This window comes from Stylophora pistillata, chromosome 1 (genome assembly GCF_964205215.1).
Source record: "Stylophora pistillata chromosome 1, jaStyPist1.2, whole genome shotgun sequence".
Lineage (NCBI taxonomy): Eukaryota > Metazoa > Cnidaria > Anthozoa > Scleractinia > Pocilloporidae > Stylophora > Stylophora pistillata.
In genome coordinates, this window is record NC_142519.1 from 37,886,613 (window position 1) to 37,904,112 (window position 17,500).

The window sequence follows — 17,500 nt, forward strand, 5'->3', positions numbered from 1 at the left end:
TAGCGATAAATGACTTTTAAAGTTAGTGTTAACGCCTGCTAGTATGAACCATGGATGGGAATGAACATCAAATTTACAGATTAGTCAAACTTAACGGCCAAGAGAAGTATGAATGTACGGCTTGTAAACGTGTTCTCTCACGACAACAGACAATGGAAAATCACATGCGCTCTGTGCATCGTTACGTTGGATCGGGTAAGAAAATGTAATGTAATGCTTAAGCTTATATAGCGCATTTCACAATGTCTCAATGCACTTCAAGCTTCAATGATGCTTGTAAGTTTCAAAACCAGTACGGAAAAAACTATAGAATTGATAAGCAATTCTTTTATAAAAATGGCAATTAAGCTTAAGAAATTAGTTTCAAAATCCTCTCTTCCTCAACTGTTCCTTCTGAACCTACAACTATTCTTTTATTCCTCTAGCACTTTTTGAAAAGAAGCATCGCATTGATATTTCTTATTCTCAATGTTTTAGGTCTGACCTGAAAGCAAAGAGTGTCACTGAAATTTTGGAGAAGATTATGCTTCTAACTGGCAATTCCAGAAACCATGTTATAATAAGATTTCCAAACTTTAATGCTGTCTGTGGTTAGATATAAGAAAATATCACTTTTTAAGTCTCAATATGCCAGATTTGAAATTTCCCATCGCTTCAAATAAGACTTCCTTGTTATAATATTTAAGTAAAGATATGTTCTTAAGCTTTTTGTATAAAATATTCTAATCAGGCAAATAAATTGATACTTGATACTATCTATATTGAACTTAAGTTTACTTTAAATGGAAAGTATGTAGAATTCACCATATAATTGGAATAAATCAGGAGACAGTGCAAAATTATGTTGGCTGAATCTTACACATTGTGATAAACCATTTTTCAGGGATGCCTCAGGCTGATATAACTTTGTATTTCAGTGTGGTCAGAGTCGCTGTCCTTGCAGTATAGCATTTTTTATTATCTGACTGGAGCACCAAACACATGGATTGAAAATCCCACTTGAATTGCATTTGATTTAGTTTTCTGCTTGTATTCTTTACTACAGTAAATTTTTATTTCAATGTATTGTGATATGCAATTGAAGGATAAAAAATTAATGTTTTATTGGAAATTGTATAAACTTCAAGAATATCTGCTTTAAAATTAATGAGTTATAAATTATAATGCAAAATAAAAAAAATTTGTGGTATATTGCAAGTAGTGACTTTTTGAAACATCTAAAATGGCACTTTTCTTTCAAAAGCTAAACTCACAAGTATAATTCTTAAAAATTAAGGTTTTATTTAAAAAAATAATTTTTCCTAGTAAATTCCTAAGAATTTCCCAAGGATCAAGAATCTATTTTTTTATGTAAATTCTACCTGTAATCATTCCTAGGAATTTCCTAGGAAATTCTTAGGAACCTAGTAATGTTTGTTCACACCTCTAGAGAGCTTAAATGTTTTTAGGAAAATTCCACTGACTCCTAAGAAATTCCTAGGAAATTCCTAGGAATCCTAGAAAGCTAGGAAACCATTTCGCAATGGTTAAATATATATGGTATTTACAGTACACCACTGGCAATTACAATACTCTTCTTACATTATTCACATCTCTTTTTTGTTTTTTTTCATTGTTATTATTTTGCAATAACACATGATATGAACAAAAAAGCAAAAAAAAAGGTTTGTTGACAATATTAATTTGTATTTTACTACCTTAGATAAAGTTCTCAATTTTCCTTGTATAAATTGTAACTTATTAAGATTTTTCTCATTATTTTTACCACTGTTTTATAATGTATCTTTTGTTAATAGGATAAGCAAATCCAGTTGGTGTCGGAGGTAACATCGCTAATGGCAGGAGGGAGGTAAATCTGAAGTAAAATTTGGTCAACAGATAAATTTATGTGGGTTTATTAAAAATGTTAATACCACTATATGATTTCTGGATAGAATTGAATACTCACAGGGCACTGACCAAGAAGGTGTGTTCTAGTGAATCAGGATTTTTGCATTGAAAGCATTATAGTCATCATTTCTGATTTTGAATTGCTTGAGTTCCTTATTAGTGACATTATATGCTGGGGAAAACCTTATAACCAAATCCTCTTAGCTTTTTGTCACTTGTTGTTTTGTAAGTTTTAATTGTGTAAGATCTGTTTCCAACCAAAGTCAAAGTTCACCAAATGTCTTGACCATCTTTTAACGGCAGTAGGTTCTGTCCTAATCTTTTCTTGAAGTAATTTGTGGTAATCTTTACATCTACATTTACTTAGAGATAACTTTGTTTTTGGACTGATAGAAAATATCCCATTCTTCTAATATATTTCTATGGGTTACAGCAGTTAATGCCTGTGCTTTTCTTCAAATAGTTTGGGATTGCAGCAATAAGTTGAAAATTTTTAATAGTTAATGGTTCAACATTATATTTCCTTTGAAAATTTTCTAGAGATAAGAACTTACCATCTCTATTTAATATTAGTACTTTTCCAAACTAATATTTCCAGAAAATAAACTTGCTCTCTATTGTAATTTCTTTATTGTTCCAAAGAATAAATTCGCTATTGTAAACATCAGGATAACCCCTGCGTAATTACTGGAAATAGTCTAACATCTCGCTATAAAAAAGAGGCATTTTCTTGTCAAAGTGCTTAGAGTTGTAATTACATTTCAATAGGAAAGATAATCCTCCATATTTATTAAAATAACTATTAGGGATAGCTTGCCAGGTCTCATTTGTGAAATTTAGAAACCTGCCTAACCAGCTCAAGTGTAGTGATTTTACCACAGTGGACATTTGGGAAGTTCACACCACCACATTTTACTTCATCTTTTTTTATTTTTCCACAAGAATTTGAAAATTCTATCTTGCACTGTTTTAATAACTGTTTCAGGAACACTTAGCATTGAGGCCTGAATGTTTTCTGGTTTTTTTTCTGCAATTACTTATAAGAAATTACAATCTACTTGTGAGGATCATTTCTTTGCTTGATTCAATTTCATCTGCTGGTCTAATGAAATTTGTGTCATGAGAAATTAGTATATCTTCTGTAATAACTGAACCACTTGTTCACCAGCAGTCACCCTTTGCTGATTATAGGATATGAAAAATTGAATTCATTTCCCTCATGTTTTTATTTTCTTTTTTTTAGTTAAGTTTAGTTTTGTTTTGTTTTTATAGAGATGACACAATGTCAGCTAATGAAAAATAGATGATTTGGCTGCACTTGTCTGGATTTCTCACAAAGAACAACCTTTGGAACCATTTAAAAAGGTTTCAAGAGTCTAAGTTTAACATGATCTTAGGAAAGATCATTTCTTAATTCAATTCCTTTCAAAATTGTGAAAATTCTTAAGATGGTGATGAGCATCAAGCCTCCAATAACTCTTGCTGAAGAGGTGATGAAAGAGTAAACACATAGTCAGCTGTAGAAATGATTTTCAAGAGTAGCAGTGAAAAACAATTTTATAAAAACCGTGACATGTGTTATCAACTAACTTACTGACTCACAATGCCTAGCTGCAACTAAATTAATTGGCAAAATTGGGTCCTCCACTAATTTCTTTCCATTAGCTTACTAATGACAACATCCTCTGACTTCTGACAGTATAAGTGTTTAGTTTATTACTGTGGTTGATCAACCTGACCAAAAGAAAGATCATGCCTCCTCTAAATTTTTTATTTGACCTTACTAAAGGCATCTTTCAAACAGCCTGAGTAAAAGCATGTATAACTTCAACATACTTTCACCCCATTTTCTAAATGTGAAAATGAAGGAATAAAGGTAGTAGTTTCTAAAGAAGCTGTGGTGCTTGCATCAGTGGGTGTAACATGGTAATTTGGTTTTATCAGCTTAGTTGAAATTATAAATTGGCCACTGTAAAAGAGTTAAAAAGCTGGCGTTTGGAGCGTTAGCCCTTAATGTCAGAGCGGATGGAGGAATTGTGGGTTGTGTGTGTGTTTATATGCAGAAAGTGGAGCTATGCCATTGGTGAGAACATGGTGATGAGAAAAACAAGAATGAATTAATGGAATGAATTAACAGCGGTCGTTGATAACTATTAACAAACAAATATAACTGCACGGAAAATTAGGAAACAGATACATGAAAAGACACTGCTATTTCAACTAAGGCAATGCAGTACCTTTTCAGTATAGTTTTTCCTACTTAATCAGACCTGATCATGATTTACGTTTGTGTGAGAGATTTCAGGTATACTTATACCCTACATCATCAACAAGGAAAATGATTTTCACTCGAACAGTATACTTAAAGTGTACTTCAAAAATGGTACTGCATCTGTACTTAAGTAAGTACAGTACCATTGAAGTATGATTGCAGTATAACTATTATTGATGCAGTATACTTGTACTATACTTAAAGTAAACTTCATGGTTATCTTTTATGGTAAGGGATGCGGTCGGAATTTTCCTTTTGTGACGTTTGTAGTGCTGACTGTCGATCAATAAGTTGGGCGCGGCGATGACTCACTTGAACGACAGAAACAGGGTAACCACGTTTTTTCGAAAAACTGGCACAGTGACATCTCTACATAAACGACGAAGTCCTAGAAACTGAGAAAAGGGAATGGAATTCTTTACATGAGATGGGTGCGAATATGAATACAGAAAGTAGTGTGAGTCTGTAGGTTTGTGATACACACTAGTGCATATATACCATTTTCTTTAATTGAAACTTTGATGTCTGAAAAGGATAAAGAACTGTCGGAAATTTCCTAGGTATATTTTAGGGCTGGTTGAAAGGAATTGACTGCGGTTGTAAACTGAATTAGCTCCTCTGTTGATCACGAAATACTTATTAGCAACCTAGGGTCATATGGACTTAAGGACATTGAGTTAGACTGGTTCCGAAACTATCTGACAGACCGAAAACAACTCGTAAGTTTTGGTAAAGAAAACTCTGATCCATGTCTTATTACCTCGGGTGTCCCGCAAGGGTCAATTCTTGGCCCTTTACTCTTTGTCCTGTTTGTCAACGATCTGCCCAGATTCTGATGTACGCTGATGATACAGTTATTTATTTCACCGCTAGTAATGCCCAAGAAATAAGTAGTACACTTACCAGTGAACTTGCCAAGGTTAATGACTGGCTTTTAGACAACAGTCCTTTTATTCACCAAGGCAAACCTGAATGTGTTTTATTTGGTACTGGCTCTACTGGTTAGCAAATGCTAATCTCTCTGTGAATATCGATGGCAAGGAGCTAACACGGGTTGCTGAGTATAAATACCTAGGTGTAATCTTGGATGAGTCGCTTTCATGGAACACACACGTAAATTAAGTTGTAAGCAAAGTTAGTAAGAGAATAGGAATTCTTGGCCGCACCAGGCGGAGCATTAGTATGCATACTACTAGCATAATTTATAGATCATTTGTTCTTCCTGTTCTTGATTATTGTGATGCCGTTTGGAACTGCTGCGGCCGTACGAATGCTGATAGTATAGAAAAATTGCAGAGACGCACGGCAGGGATTATCCTGCAAACTAACAGCAGTGATGAAGCGCTAGCTCACCTTAATTATGATACGCTGGGTCTTAAACGGGAGATTCACACGTTAAACCTTGTGAAGAAATGTCTCGATAAGCGCTGGCCGCAATTTTTAATGGACCACTTTTATTTTAATAGAGATATCGTACAGAGAAAGACGCGGCAAAGTAATCATCTCCGTCTTCCCTCCATCAAACTAGAATGTGCGAAAAAACCTTTTTATTATCATGGATGTGAAGTGTTTAATCGTAATTTGTAGTTTTTATGAATAGTTTGTAATAAATTTTAACCTCTTTTAGGATTTTTCTTCTATTAGCTTAGTTAGGATTAGTTTTGAGTATTTTTATATTTCTTTTATCTAGGGCCTCTAAGAATATCAGTTTTTGTAACTGTAGGAGTTACCCTAGCCTAAATAAAAGTATCCACTACTACTACTGACTACTCTCAGCGGGGTAGAGGAGGAAGCGCCGATACAGTCGTCAATATAGCGACTGCAGAGTTCAGGTTTGGGCCATTTATTGGCTGAAAAATTAGTATTCGACAAAACATACAAAGAGATTGGCATAGCTGGGTTCCATTTTAGTACCCATGGCTACGCCATTAGTTTGTTTGAAATAATTGTCCCCGAATAAAAAACAATTGAGTGTAAGCACTAGTTCGGCTAGGCGAAGTAGTGTTTCAGATCTAGGTTCCTTAACAATGCGTTGATGAAAAAATTGTTTGAGGGCCAGAAGACCTTTGTCATTGGGAATGACAGTATAAAGAGATGTAGTATCCACAGTGAAAAGAAGTTTGCCTTGGCCGAGGAAATTAAAGTCGCGAAAAATTTGAAGAGCGTGTTGGCTGTCTTAGATATATGATAGTAAAGTTTTGACGATGGGAGCCATAATGTTGTCTAAATAGTTGGAAATAAGTTCGGTGGGACAACTGCGAGCCGAGACAATGGGTCGACCTGGGTTATTAGGTTTGAATTTTAGGGAATAAGTAAATAGAAGAAGTTCTAGGAGTGGTAATGATGAAATTTTTTGCTGTGGCCGGCAATTCTTGTTCAGCTTGTTTAGTTGAGTTCGTTAATCGTATTTTTGACAGTGTTTTGATTAGTGAAAGGGAGATCTTTGTCAACCTTTTGATTAAAAGAGGTGTCAGAAAGTTGCCGCAAAGCTTCTTTTTGGTAAAGATCAGTCCTCCAAACAACTACTGCGCCGCCCTTGTCAGCTGCTTTGATAACAATGTCTCTGCGTTTTTTTAGGTTTTTTTAGTGGCGACCGCTCTTCAAAGGAGAGATTGGAGAATTTGGTGCTACGATTGAATTTAAGTTTGTTAATATCGTGGCGACATTTTTTGATGAAAAAATCTAGTGATACGAATCAGGCCCTCTGGAGGAGGCCATTTAGACTTCCAGTCTGAAGTGTTTCGAAAGTGTATTTGCGCGAGGTGTTAGAATGAAAGTCTATTTACAATTTGTCACTATTGGCGCTGAAAAGCCTCATTGGGGGAGTGGTCAACTATTATTAGGATTTTAACTATTATTATCATGATTATCATGACTATTATTATCTTATTATCATCATCATCATTACTTGAATTTCATGATAACGGAAACGGGGTCGGAACGTTTTCACAACTTAACCATCTTTCAAAATCACTCGTCTTTAAAACACTTTACTGACGAGGTACTACTTTTCTTGTCTTCTCTATTTATGTGGTCTTGTTGCAGTGGAGTGAGAGAAGGAGATATCCGAAGAGGATCGCCAACTTCGGAGAACAAAAAAGGACGTCACTTGGTGAGTCTCGCCTCCATTTCACACTTTTTCTCGACAAAAAGGAAAATAGGCACTGCTTTGTAGTGGTTTCAACGCTTTGGGTAAACCCAGAACGAAAGATATTAAAACAGCCCGTTAGAAGTGACAAAGATATTTGAAGTTGTCGATGAGGATTCTGTCTATTGATAACCGACGGCATCAATGAGCTCTGTTGCTCTGTTTTATCCTTTGCATCTTGTTTGTTAAGGTCAGTGTCACAAGTTCTACAGACAAATTATAGAGCGCAGTAAAGCAGTACCCTTGGTATCATTTAATACTCTGGAAAGTTGATCGATTCTGAACACTCTGAGCTTGGGCAACCGAAACAGACAGAACTGCCCCTATGACTGTTTATCGTAATATATTGATAATACTCTCACAGAGGATGAAAAAACAGTTGTATTCCCTCTTGGACATGTGTAAATCAACTCAAGATGTGTTGTTGAAACAGGCAAAGTAGGAAATAGCCATGGGGAAATGTAAGAACAAAGTGGACTGTATGACTGAAGAAATCGAAACGTTAAAGAGAATTACTACAAAGGATGCTAGGCCTAAAGAAGCGAGTAGCAGGTTGGTGTGAACTAATGAGCCAACTATTAAAGTCAATAACTTTTCTGATTAATTAGACACATATCACTGATCTATATATACAAAAAAAAAACTAAACCTCGCTGGGCTTTTTTCATGCTTAATTGGTTATATCAACTAATTTGAAATAGTAAATTGGCCACCGTAACGAGTGAAAAAGCTGACGTTTCGAGCGTTAGCCTTTAGTCAGAGCGAATGGAGGGATTGTGGGTTGTATGTGGTTTTAGATGCAGAAAGCGCAGCTAAGCCATTGGTGGGAACATGGCAACGAGAAAACACGATTGACTTAGTGGAATGAAAAGCGTTCGTTGATACCTGTGGGATTAAGAGTGCCGATTTGAAAGATTAACTTTTGTTCAAGAGTTTTGCGGTTTTCCGTGTTGCGTAAATGTAAGGAAAGACCGCAGATAGCCATATGTTGTTTAGAATGATTAGGTAAATTAAAGTGTCTAGCGACTGGTTTAGATGCGTCTTTGTCATTCCTTTCCACAACGCGAAGGTGTTCTCGGAATCGGTCAGCTAGTCGTCTTCCTGTTTCGCCGATGCATAACTTTTTGCAATAAGTTATGCAATAGATAACGTTGGCGGAGGTGCACTTGAAGCGATCGGTGATCTTAATGGATCGCATGGGTCCCGATATTTTCTCAGCGTTGTGAATGAAGGGACAAGTTTTGCATCGTGCGCGAGCGCATTTAAAAGTGCCGGGTTGGTCATTAGTTTGGAATGAACTTCTGACCAAAAAATTGCCTATGTCTTTGTCGCGTTTGAATGAAATAAGTGGAGGTTGCGAAAAGATAGTGCCAGTCTCTGGATCGTTTTGAAGTAATTTAATTTTTTGAAGAAAATCTATAACATTTGCCAGATCGATAGTAGAATTTGAACAGGCTCTTAAGTCGAAGACGGTAGGAAAAGGAAAGCGGGAGGAAAAACAGCGATGACGGGGAATGGGTAAGGAAGAGGGCGCTCCCCCTTCCTTACCACTCCCTTACAAGCTACTTCATTCGGAGTTAATTTCAACTGCCGTTAGGGGACTGTTGACAAGCTCTATCGACAGTCGGGCACGTGTGGTTAATCAAGTTTTTTATTAGCGTAGTAATCGGCCAAAAGATTTTGCATGGATTACATAAAGCACTACCCACGTTCCTGCTACCTAGCTAGTCATTTTCTTTTTAATTTCTATGATTATTAAACTTTGTTCGTATAGGAAAATTAACGTGGAATAAGAAATCCGGCTTTTTCTGATAGAGAGGCTACAGTGTAAACTCTTCCAACAAAAATGAAATATATGTTTACTTTCCGTAAGTATTTGAATGAAAATAAAGCCTTGGAAAAGTCTTGCATTTCAATCAAAACAATCAACAAAGTCATGGTGCGAAAAGGTCACAAAACTCAACTCAACTCCGAAAGAGAGTCCTCGTCAATCCCAGTGTCAAGTTCAAGGTCTCTAAAACGTGACGTGTTAACTGATCAGGTCACGCTGTCGCGCAGGAATATTCCAAAAATACCAAGAAGGAGAGAAAGCGGAAACTGCCTCGAAATAAGTTCAAGATTGGATTTAATTTGTAGCCATAGTTCGCTGGTAGAGTGGAGCTCAAGATGACTGAGCATGGGCTTAGCTTAGCTCTATTGGTGGACTTTGGGCTGAAGAAAAAGACTAAAATCTTCCTGTCTCGAACGACCAAAAAAAATTGAAACGAAAAATGCGCTCACGAAGGTTTTTCTTTCTCTGAGCTGTTTTCAACCGAGACGGAGGTGATTTGTTTTACGACCTCATTTTCTTAAAAAAAACTGTCTGGAAAACTTGGCCTACAGAGGACATGCCACATTTTATCGCGCGATAAAACTAAAATATCGCGTGATAAATTTTTCTTTATCGCGCGATTATTTTATTATCATATGGCTGGCAGCACCAGCGGGAAGATGACGCGAATCCTATGTTCTGATTGGCTACCCGAGCGGGCAGGGCAAGATGGGCCTATCTTACCCGCTCAGGACTGCCCGCTTTGATCCCGCGCAAGAGAAAAAGTGGGTGGGGCGGACTTTAACCTTCGTAACTTTTGGACAGTGTTGGCGACGAAGTCGCTATAAGCGACAGAAGAAACAATCAAAACAAAGTTAGAATTAAACGAGCCTCGTGGGCACATTGTGCTACAAACACAGTTGGCTTTCTTTCCCGGCTCTCGAAATAAACAAGTCATTATTGAGTCTTAGTAATTTCAAAGCGAAATATTTTTTTCCATATACTGAATCCTTTATTGACCAAGCTTGTTCGGTCAAGATGGCTGGATATTATCCTCGTTCTTTTATTTTGTTTTTATGGACCTCAACCTCGTCTCAGTGCATAAAAACGCTAAAAAAGAACTGGGCCAACATCCATCTCAAGCGTGGTCAATAACGCGTATCACAGGATCGTGAGATGCCCATAAAGAATCGACCGTGCGATAATTTAGAATTTATCGCGCCATAGTTTTTCACTTATCGCGATATGATTTCGATTTCTCGCACGATATTTTGCTTTTATCGAGCGATAAATGAGATTTATAGCGCGATGAAATTGAATTTAAAAAGTGGATAGCCTGTCGTCTATGGGCCACTGTATGTTTTTGCCTAGAGGAGAGGGTAGAAATACTCGCCCCATCGACTTGCACGAGTACAGTAGAGTAGGAGATCAATATACATGCTACAGGGCTATTAAACTTGTGACTGAATTTAATTTTTTTTTTTCAGGGCACAAAGATGGTGTCTGGGAAATCGGCGTCGTTAATTTAGCAGTGGCTAAGAAGAAGGTTGACAAACTGTTAATTCACATATTCATTTGAACAATAATTAAGAAACTCCTTCCTGGATTGCCTGAGCTATTCCTCTCAACTGAGGCCTTTGATCTATTGTCGGATTTTAAACCAAAAAGGTTTTGATTTATGAATAAATCAATATCATTACTTCACGATCTCTGGGTCGTCTTTTCATGTGTAACACCCTCATTCTTTTGCGTATAACTTCTTTAACTTAATCTCTCTTCTATTGCATAACTTGCACTTATTGCAAAAAGATATACATCGGCGAATCAGGCAGAAGACTAGGTGACCGATTCCGAGAACACCTTCGAGACGTGGAAAGGAATGACAAGGACACATCGAAACCAGTCACTAGACATTTTAATTTACCTAATCATTCTAAGCAACATATGGCAATCTGCGGTCTTTCCTTGCACTTAGGTGGCACGGAAAGCCGTAAAAATCTTGAACAAAAGCTCATCTTTCAAACCGGCAGTCTAAATCCCACAGCGATCAATGAACGCTTTTCATTTCACTAATTTATTCATGTTTTTCTCGTTGCCATGCACCCACCAATAACGTAGCTCCATTTTCTGCCTTTAAAAGCACACACAACCCACAATTCCTCTATTCGCTCCGACGAAGGGCTAACGCTCGAAACGTCTGCTTTTGTAATCATTACGGTGGCCAATTTACCATTTCAACTTTGTTGATATATCCAAATTAATCTTTCAACTGCTGCGTTGAGTGCTCAAATTCTTGAGCTCGAAAGGCCACGGATTCTCTTCTAGTCCCTTGGTCATTGTCACTTCACCTCTTTGGTCGATTGTTGAAGATCAAGTTAATTACCTTTGATCATTGGGAATCGATGCTGCTTTCATTGGGGAAAACAAAACCAAAGACAAAGAAATATTGGATGGAAAGGGCGAGCTTGCTTTATTGTAAATGTCAGCTTAGTACAGGGTTATCTACCCACATCCAATAAACAAAAGTTTCCACGTTTAGCTTTTCTTTTTAATTTTTCAAGCGAAGATTAGATTAGATTTTTGCCGGGCGTGCACAAAAAAATGCGTAAGCGCCAGTTGCTCGACATACCTGCGTGGCCCGTGCGACGAAATAGCTTCACGGGATTGGAAAAGTTTCAGTGAAAGCAAATTATAAAAAAAAATCTTGAAAGATTTAGGCTTACATCTCATCAAACGTTTAAAGCGATATATCAATGCTTGCAACCATTATGTTTTATACGAACCTCGCAAACTTTTAAACTCGTTCTCTTGTGATACGTGCGAAAGTATTCTGTATAATTTCCAGTAAGATTTCGCGGACAATCTGATCGATTTCTCTTACATTGTGTGCTGAGACTGAAACTTTTCACCTCGGGCAAAGCTTCGTCGCACGGCCCAAACAAACATAGCGAGGAACAGAGCTTGTTGAATATGTGCGTGTTAAAACACACGAAAGGACTCCAAACGACACTTCAATCTGATTGGGCAGAAAAAAACAAAGATTTTCTGGCACCAATCAGATGCCAGAACAACTGCGACCGTTTGGAACTAGTCTTGTAAGACAATGTCCCCAGGGGCTCTTCTGCCCTTAACTTGGAATCGACTCACTGCCCCTGGGTCTCCGAGGATGCACCTAGAACAGCCGTAGTCAGTTGCAAATCCCTCTTTAGATTTCCCAAAAGTTGTGAGACATAGAAATCCATGTTTTCTCAGCGTCTATCTCGTTTTTGGATTTCTTTTTATTACCGCAAAATCCGAATTCCGAATTTCAAAATCAAAATCCAGATTTTGCAATCAAGAGCAAAGATTTCTTTGAACGGGATTTCTTAGTTCTGATTGGCCGTGACTACCTCTCGACCCAGTTTCCTGGGAACCGCATTCAAAATGGTGGACAGCCGAAAAATTAGTACTGAAAAAATTGATGTCGCACTGTAAAGTCAGGACGGTTCGTTCGACAGCTGTGTTACATTTGAAAACCTGTTCTCAAAAAAGAGTATTCTCCTCTTCACTTTGTACATCGGATGTGTGAAGTAACTTCCACGCTCCGGGATGAAAATTCTCATTTGTACTTCGACAGGTGAGAGGTCTTAATGTGACTTTCAACCGATTCAATGTCTATGAAATGTATCTTATTAGGACCATTACGTACTCATCTTCTAACAAATGTGGAAAGAACTGATCACCAAGCAATAGGTTGGTGGACAAAGCAGTGACCTCAAGTCCAGGGACTGAACCTCAAATATGGACCAACCCTATGATGTTTTAGTTTTGTCCTTTGTTAGTCACGACATTATTAGCACCACGAAACTTAGGCGTTTAAACAATCAAAATCCTTCCTTCGAAATGAATAAGCCACTTTTCCTTCCCTTAATATCGGCCACGAAGTGAGGCGAGAAATCGATAAAATGAATATATTCCTCCTTCAGTATAATAGATTGACGTACTAGAAACAAAATGTATCAAGGTCGAAACTCATAAATTGATAATGTTCAGATCAAAGAGCATTTTCCTTAATTTTGTTGTTCTCTTCTTCTTTGTGTTGGGAAAATGCATTTACAAATCTTGCGGCCATTATTCCAAATAAGAAACAAAGCAAGTTCGAATTCATTCAGCAAAGTTTGAGAAAGCAGTGACATGGTTGCTCAATTTCACCACTCATGTTACACAGTTATGTAGGGAAGTCATATTGATTCTGATGAATTCAATGTTTAAGTTGCTAGTACAGCAATCCCCTCCATGATCATAATAAATAACAGGGTACATGCATGTAGTGGCCTATTCCAGTCATCTGAGGGACTTTTTTTTATAGAGCATGAGATAATGAAATGCTAATATTTTTAATGGCAGATTGAAGTGATAATGAATACTGCAGACAGAGATGACCTGCAGAGAAAGTTTGGATGCAAAGGAAAACATATTGGATTTGTTTTATATGTTAAAGAAGATGCTTCCTGCAGGTAAAAATAAATATTCTTTAGTGGCAGGAGGAGGGGATAATATAAACTGCCACTTGCAACTGTTTAACCCTGGCCCTCAGTTATAGGCCTATCTACCTGTGAACAAGAAAATACATGCATAGATTTAGTTATTAAAACTCCCTGACCCCCTGGATATTAAAGCCCTCCTCAAGCCTTTCTTGTTTAAATAAGAACAAAGGTGGAAGCACTACTGCTATAAATTAGACATTAAAATTTGTAATACTGAGTTAAGAGAAAAGATGGGCTCTAGGGAGAAAGTCTGAACTTCTTTTTAGTTATGTTCCAATTTTGTTCAGGTTGTTAGTTTTGAATTTAATTCTGTTCCAAATGCATTGAAATGAATGCAATTTATCAAGGCAAAACTTTTTTTCATTTTTTCTCATTATTCATTTTCCTTCTCTTCTTCCTTGTTTAAGTATTTCAGTGGTAATTACACATTATTCACTACATTTTATAAAGTAGCTTAACTCAAATGCTGTTGGTCAAAATGCATCACATGACTGATTGTGCCCCAACTAAAACTGGGGAGTGTACTGGTGATATTTCTCAGTTTATTTTTATTGTCAAAATGTTTAACAGCTTTGGTATAAGAAACTATTTTGTAATGGTCACTTTGCCAAACAAGGACAAACCCCTCAAACTCCATTCATGATTGTTTGATCATTTTTTGAATGTCACTTAATCTTTCATGAAAATTTTGTTCAATGACCTTTCCTTGATCACACGAGAAGTGAATTCCTAGCATTTTAACTCCAGTGTACCACTCGAGACCCATACATTTTGCTAATGAATTCTTATTTGCCCCAATCCATATCACTTTAGTTTCTTAAATAAATTATTCATCTTTAAACCAAAGCAGTTTTTAAAAATTGTTCAGGATTTGCAAGACGATTTCTACAGAATAGTTGTTCACCAGAGTAGTAGTCATATCATTGGCATATAGGAGTGTTCTACTTTCATCATTATTGATTTTTATGCCTTTAACATGCTCATTTCATCTAAGAGATATAACTGAAATTTCATTCGCCACAACAAATAAATAGGGTGACAAAGAGTTGCCTTGCCTTACACCTCCTTCTAACGTAAGAGGCTTGGAAAATAAGCTATTATTATAAACACAACTCAAGAGTTTATTAAATGTTTTTATTCATGTTATTAGGGTTGGACCAAAATTGAAGGGCTCTAGTGATCGATAAAGAAAATCCCATTCAATAGAGTCAAAGTCTTCTTCAAAATCTATAAACAGTAGAATACCAGGTATCTTTAACAATTCAGTGTGATCGATAATGTTGAGAATTGAGCAAACCACCTCTCCAATAAATCTACCCTTGATAAAACCGGACTGATTATTTATTACAATTTAATGGCATTTGACAATAAAAACTTGTGTCAAATGTTATTCTAAGTCAGTTCTACGTAAATTTAATGGCAATTCACACAATGAAAACATTACTTATAACAAAGGAAATGCCATAAGGATGGTCTGTAAAAGAGTCCAAGACCCTATCCTCAGACAAACCACCTAACTAAATATATAGTTTGAAAATATAAACTAATATAATAAATATAATTAATTAAAATCTGATATAAAAACTCTAAAATATGTGACCGTGAGTTTTCTTTAATTTTACCAGACGAGTGTAGTTGGGATTCATCAAGAAGTTCCTCACACCACACTTGAAACTTGAGATACAAGATGCTGATCTAATTAACAAATGGTAAACACAACAGCGTACACTATTGAGTCGTGGATGCACGCAGGAGGTTGCTAAGCATGAAAGAAGCGTAAGAGTCGCTCGAGGTGATAGCCGAGAGCGACTCTAGCGTTTTTAGTGCTTAGCAAATCTCCCAAGTGCATCCATAACTCAATAGTGTACGCTGTGGTGTTTACCATTTGTTTTCTAACATAGCATTGATACATTGTACCTACAGAGTTCTCTTTTATTTAACAAATCTTACATGACCAGAAAAAACAAGCACACGCGGGAAAATAGTCTTTGCATTTGCTCACGTCAGCAGCGTACACCCATGGGCAAATGGGGGACACTAAATTGACCAATCATAGCGCGCGCTTTACTTTGGTTATGTTATAATTAAAAGTGGGAGTGAATTCCACATATCAACAATACGATTAAAAAAACTAAACTTGAAAGTGTTTGTATGGGCATAATTCTTCTTTATAGTAGGTCCTTGTTTCCCTCTCAAAGGGTACCTAGCAGTATCAGAGTAAAACTGAACAGTTAAAGAGTTCTCAATGTCAACATATCCGTTCAAGACTTTACAAAAAGTAACACATCAAAAAGAAATCGTCTACGTTCCAAGGAAAGCAGATTAAGCTTAGAGTTGCGAATATTTTAAAGTAAACTTCGTAGCTTGATGTTGCACTCTTTCCAAAGTCATGATACTTCAGGCATTGAAGGGTGACATATTCAAGTTGAGACCTAACCAGGGCACAATAAAGAGTTCTGCATGAGCATAGAAATATCTCTCAAATCTCTGCTATTTCTTTTGAGTAAACCAAGCACTTTATTCGCCATGCTGGTGATCTTGTCTGTGTGAGAGTTCCATGCCAATTTAGAATCAGTTAGTAAACCAAGATCAGAGAGCTCAGTTGTAGCTGGAAGGGGAGTACCATCCAGTAGTAGAGGAGCAGAGATTGGAGATCATTTTTCAGTGATTTGCAATAACCTACATTTCTTTGTAGTAAAGCTCGTTTGATTTTTTTTTTCCAGCCCAGGAGCCAGATTGTTGAGATCTTCCTGAAATGATTCATCATCGCATGGATGTTGGATAACTCTTGAGGCTTAACAGTTATCTGCATACAGTGCCACCATACTCCCAGAGGAAATAGCATGAGGCAGATCATCAATAGATATCACAAAAAACAAGGGGCCCAAGATGGACCCCTAGGGTACCCCTGAAGGGATAGTGCACCAGTCAGAACTTGATTATGATGGATTATTCAAGGAAGGACTTTTTTGATTCTGTTGAAGCAAGCCTGGAGTCAGCATTGACTAATGAAGTCAGCCTCCAGTTTTCCAAATACATTTGATCTTTACCTGTTTTATCAGTAAATGTGATAATGACCTGTTTTGCTGAATTTTACATTTCTCCTGATTCAAAAGAGCAATTAAAATCATCGGTCATGAGCTCACCTACAGAGCTCCAAAAAGTTTAATTTGTAAAATTTTGTACATATACTGTCTTTCCATTTCTAAAAGTATCCAGTGTTTTGGCACATTCTTCAATAGTTAATCGTCCTTCACAACTTAGTTTTTCTTCCTCTGACAATTCTGGAATGCTAGCTTGACCAAGAAAGTGATTCTCCAACTAATCATGCTGCTCGTCACTGTTAATACTATTAATTAATACAAATTTTTATAATAATTCAAAGATGAGCATATTTTTTTTTTCATAGTTGATAGTTGTAACTCTGTTTAGACAAAGTTCCCTAATAGGTTTCTTTGTAATCGGTTTCTTTTCTCCAGACTTTAAAATACTTTGTACTTTTTCCCCCATGTTCATGCCATCTCACCCTTAAACATACAATTAATCCATTAGCTTTCTCTTTGTAAAATTTTTCTCACTCAGTTTTATATTTATCCAGAATATTATCAAATTCTTTGCAAGGATTTTATTGAAATTCTATCTGAGTGGCTTGGAGTTAATTCTTCTGTAGACTTTTCTCTTTATCTCACTTTGTTCTAGTTAGCTCTTTTGAGTATTGCATCCAAAAAAGCAAACCTTATATTTAATCCAATCCCAAGCGACTCTTTTGTTTGAGGATTCTTTGCCGTCTTCTTTCCATATCTCCAGAATCGTTTTTATAAATTGAATAAACTTTTCATCTGACAAAAATGATG

The 17,500-nt window shown here is 36.6% G+C and overlaps 1 protein-coding gene across 5 annotated transcripts in view; it reads left to right on the top strand.

Annotated features, from left to right (window-relative positions):
• The window catches only part of LOC148742362 (uncharacterized), a 23,290-nt gene extending 5,795 nt beyond the window's left edge, over positions 1-17,495 (top strand). The window contains exons 1-6 of one of the 5 annotated variants that reach the window (XR_015999504.1): positions 1-195; positions 1,797-1,849; positions 7,208-7,274; positions 7,675-7,862; positions 13,507-13,616; positions 16,370-16,392. The exon at positions 1-195 is cut by the window's left edge and continues 144 nt beyond it. Coding sequence is in view for 2 of the 5 variants with exons in the window: in XM_088755692.1 (XP_088611818.1) it covers positions 109-195; positions 1,797-1,849; positions 7,208-7,274; positions 13,507-13,616; positions 16,370-16,400 (348 nt within the window). In the remaining 3 variants the exon portion in view is untranslated. Of the gene's footprint in view, positions 196-477; positions 1,190-1,796; positions 1,850-7,207; positions 7,275-7,674; positions 7,863-10,607; positions 10,825-13,506; positions 13,617-16,369 lie in introns of those variants that run through there. The other 4 variants (XR_015999502.1, XM_088755692.1, XM_088755697.1 and 1 more) reach the window with 4 other exon arrangements.
• The last annotated feature ends 5 nt before the right edge of the window (positions 17,496-17,500 follow it).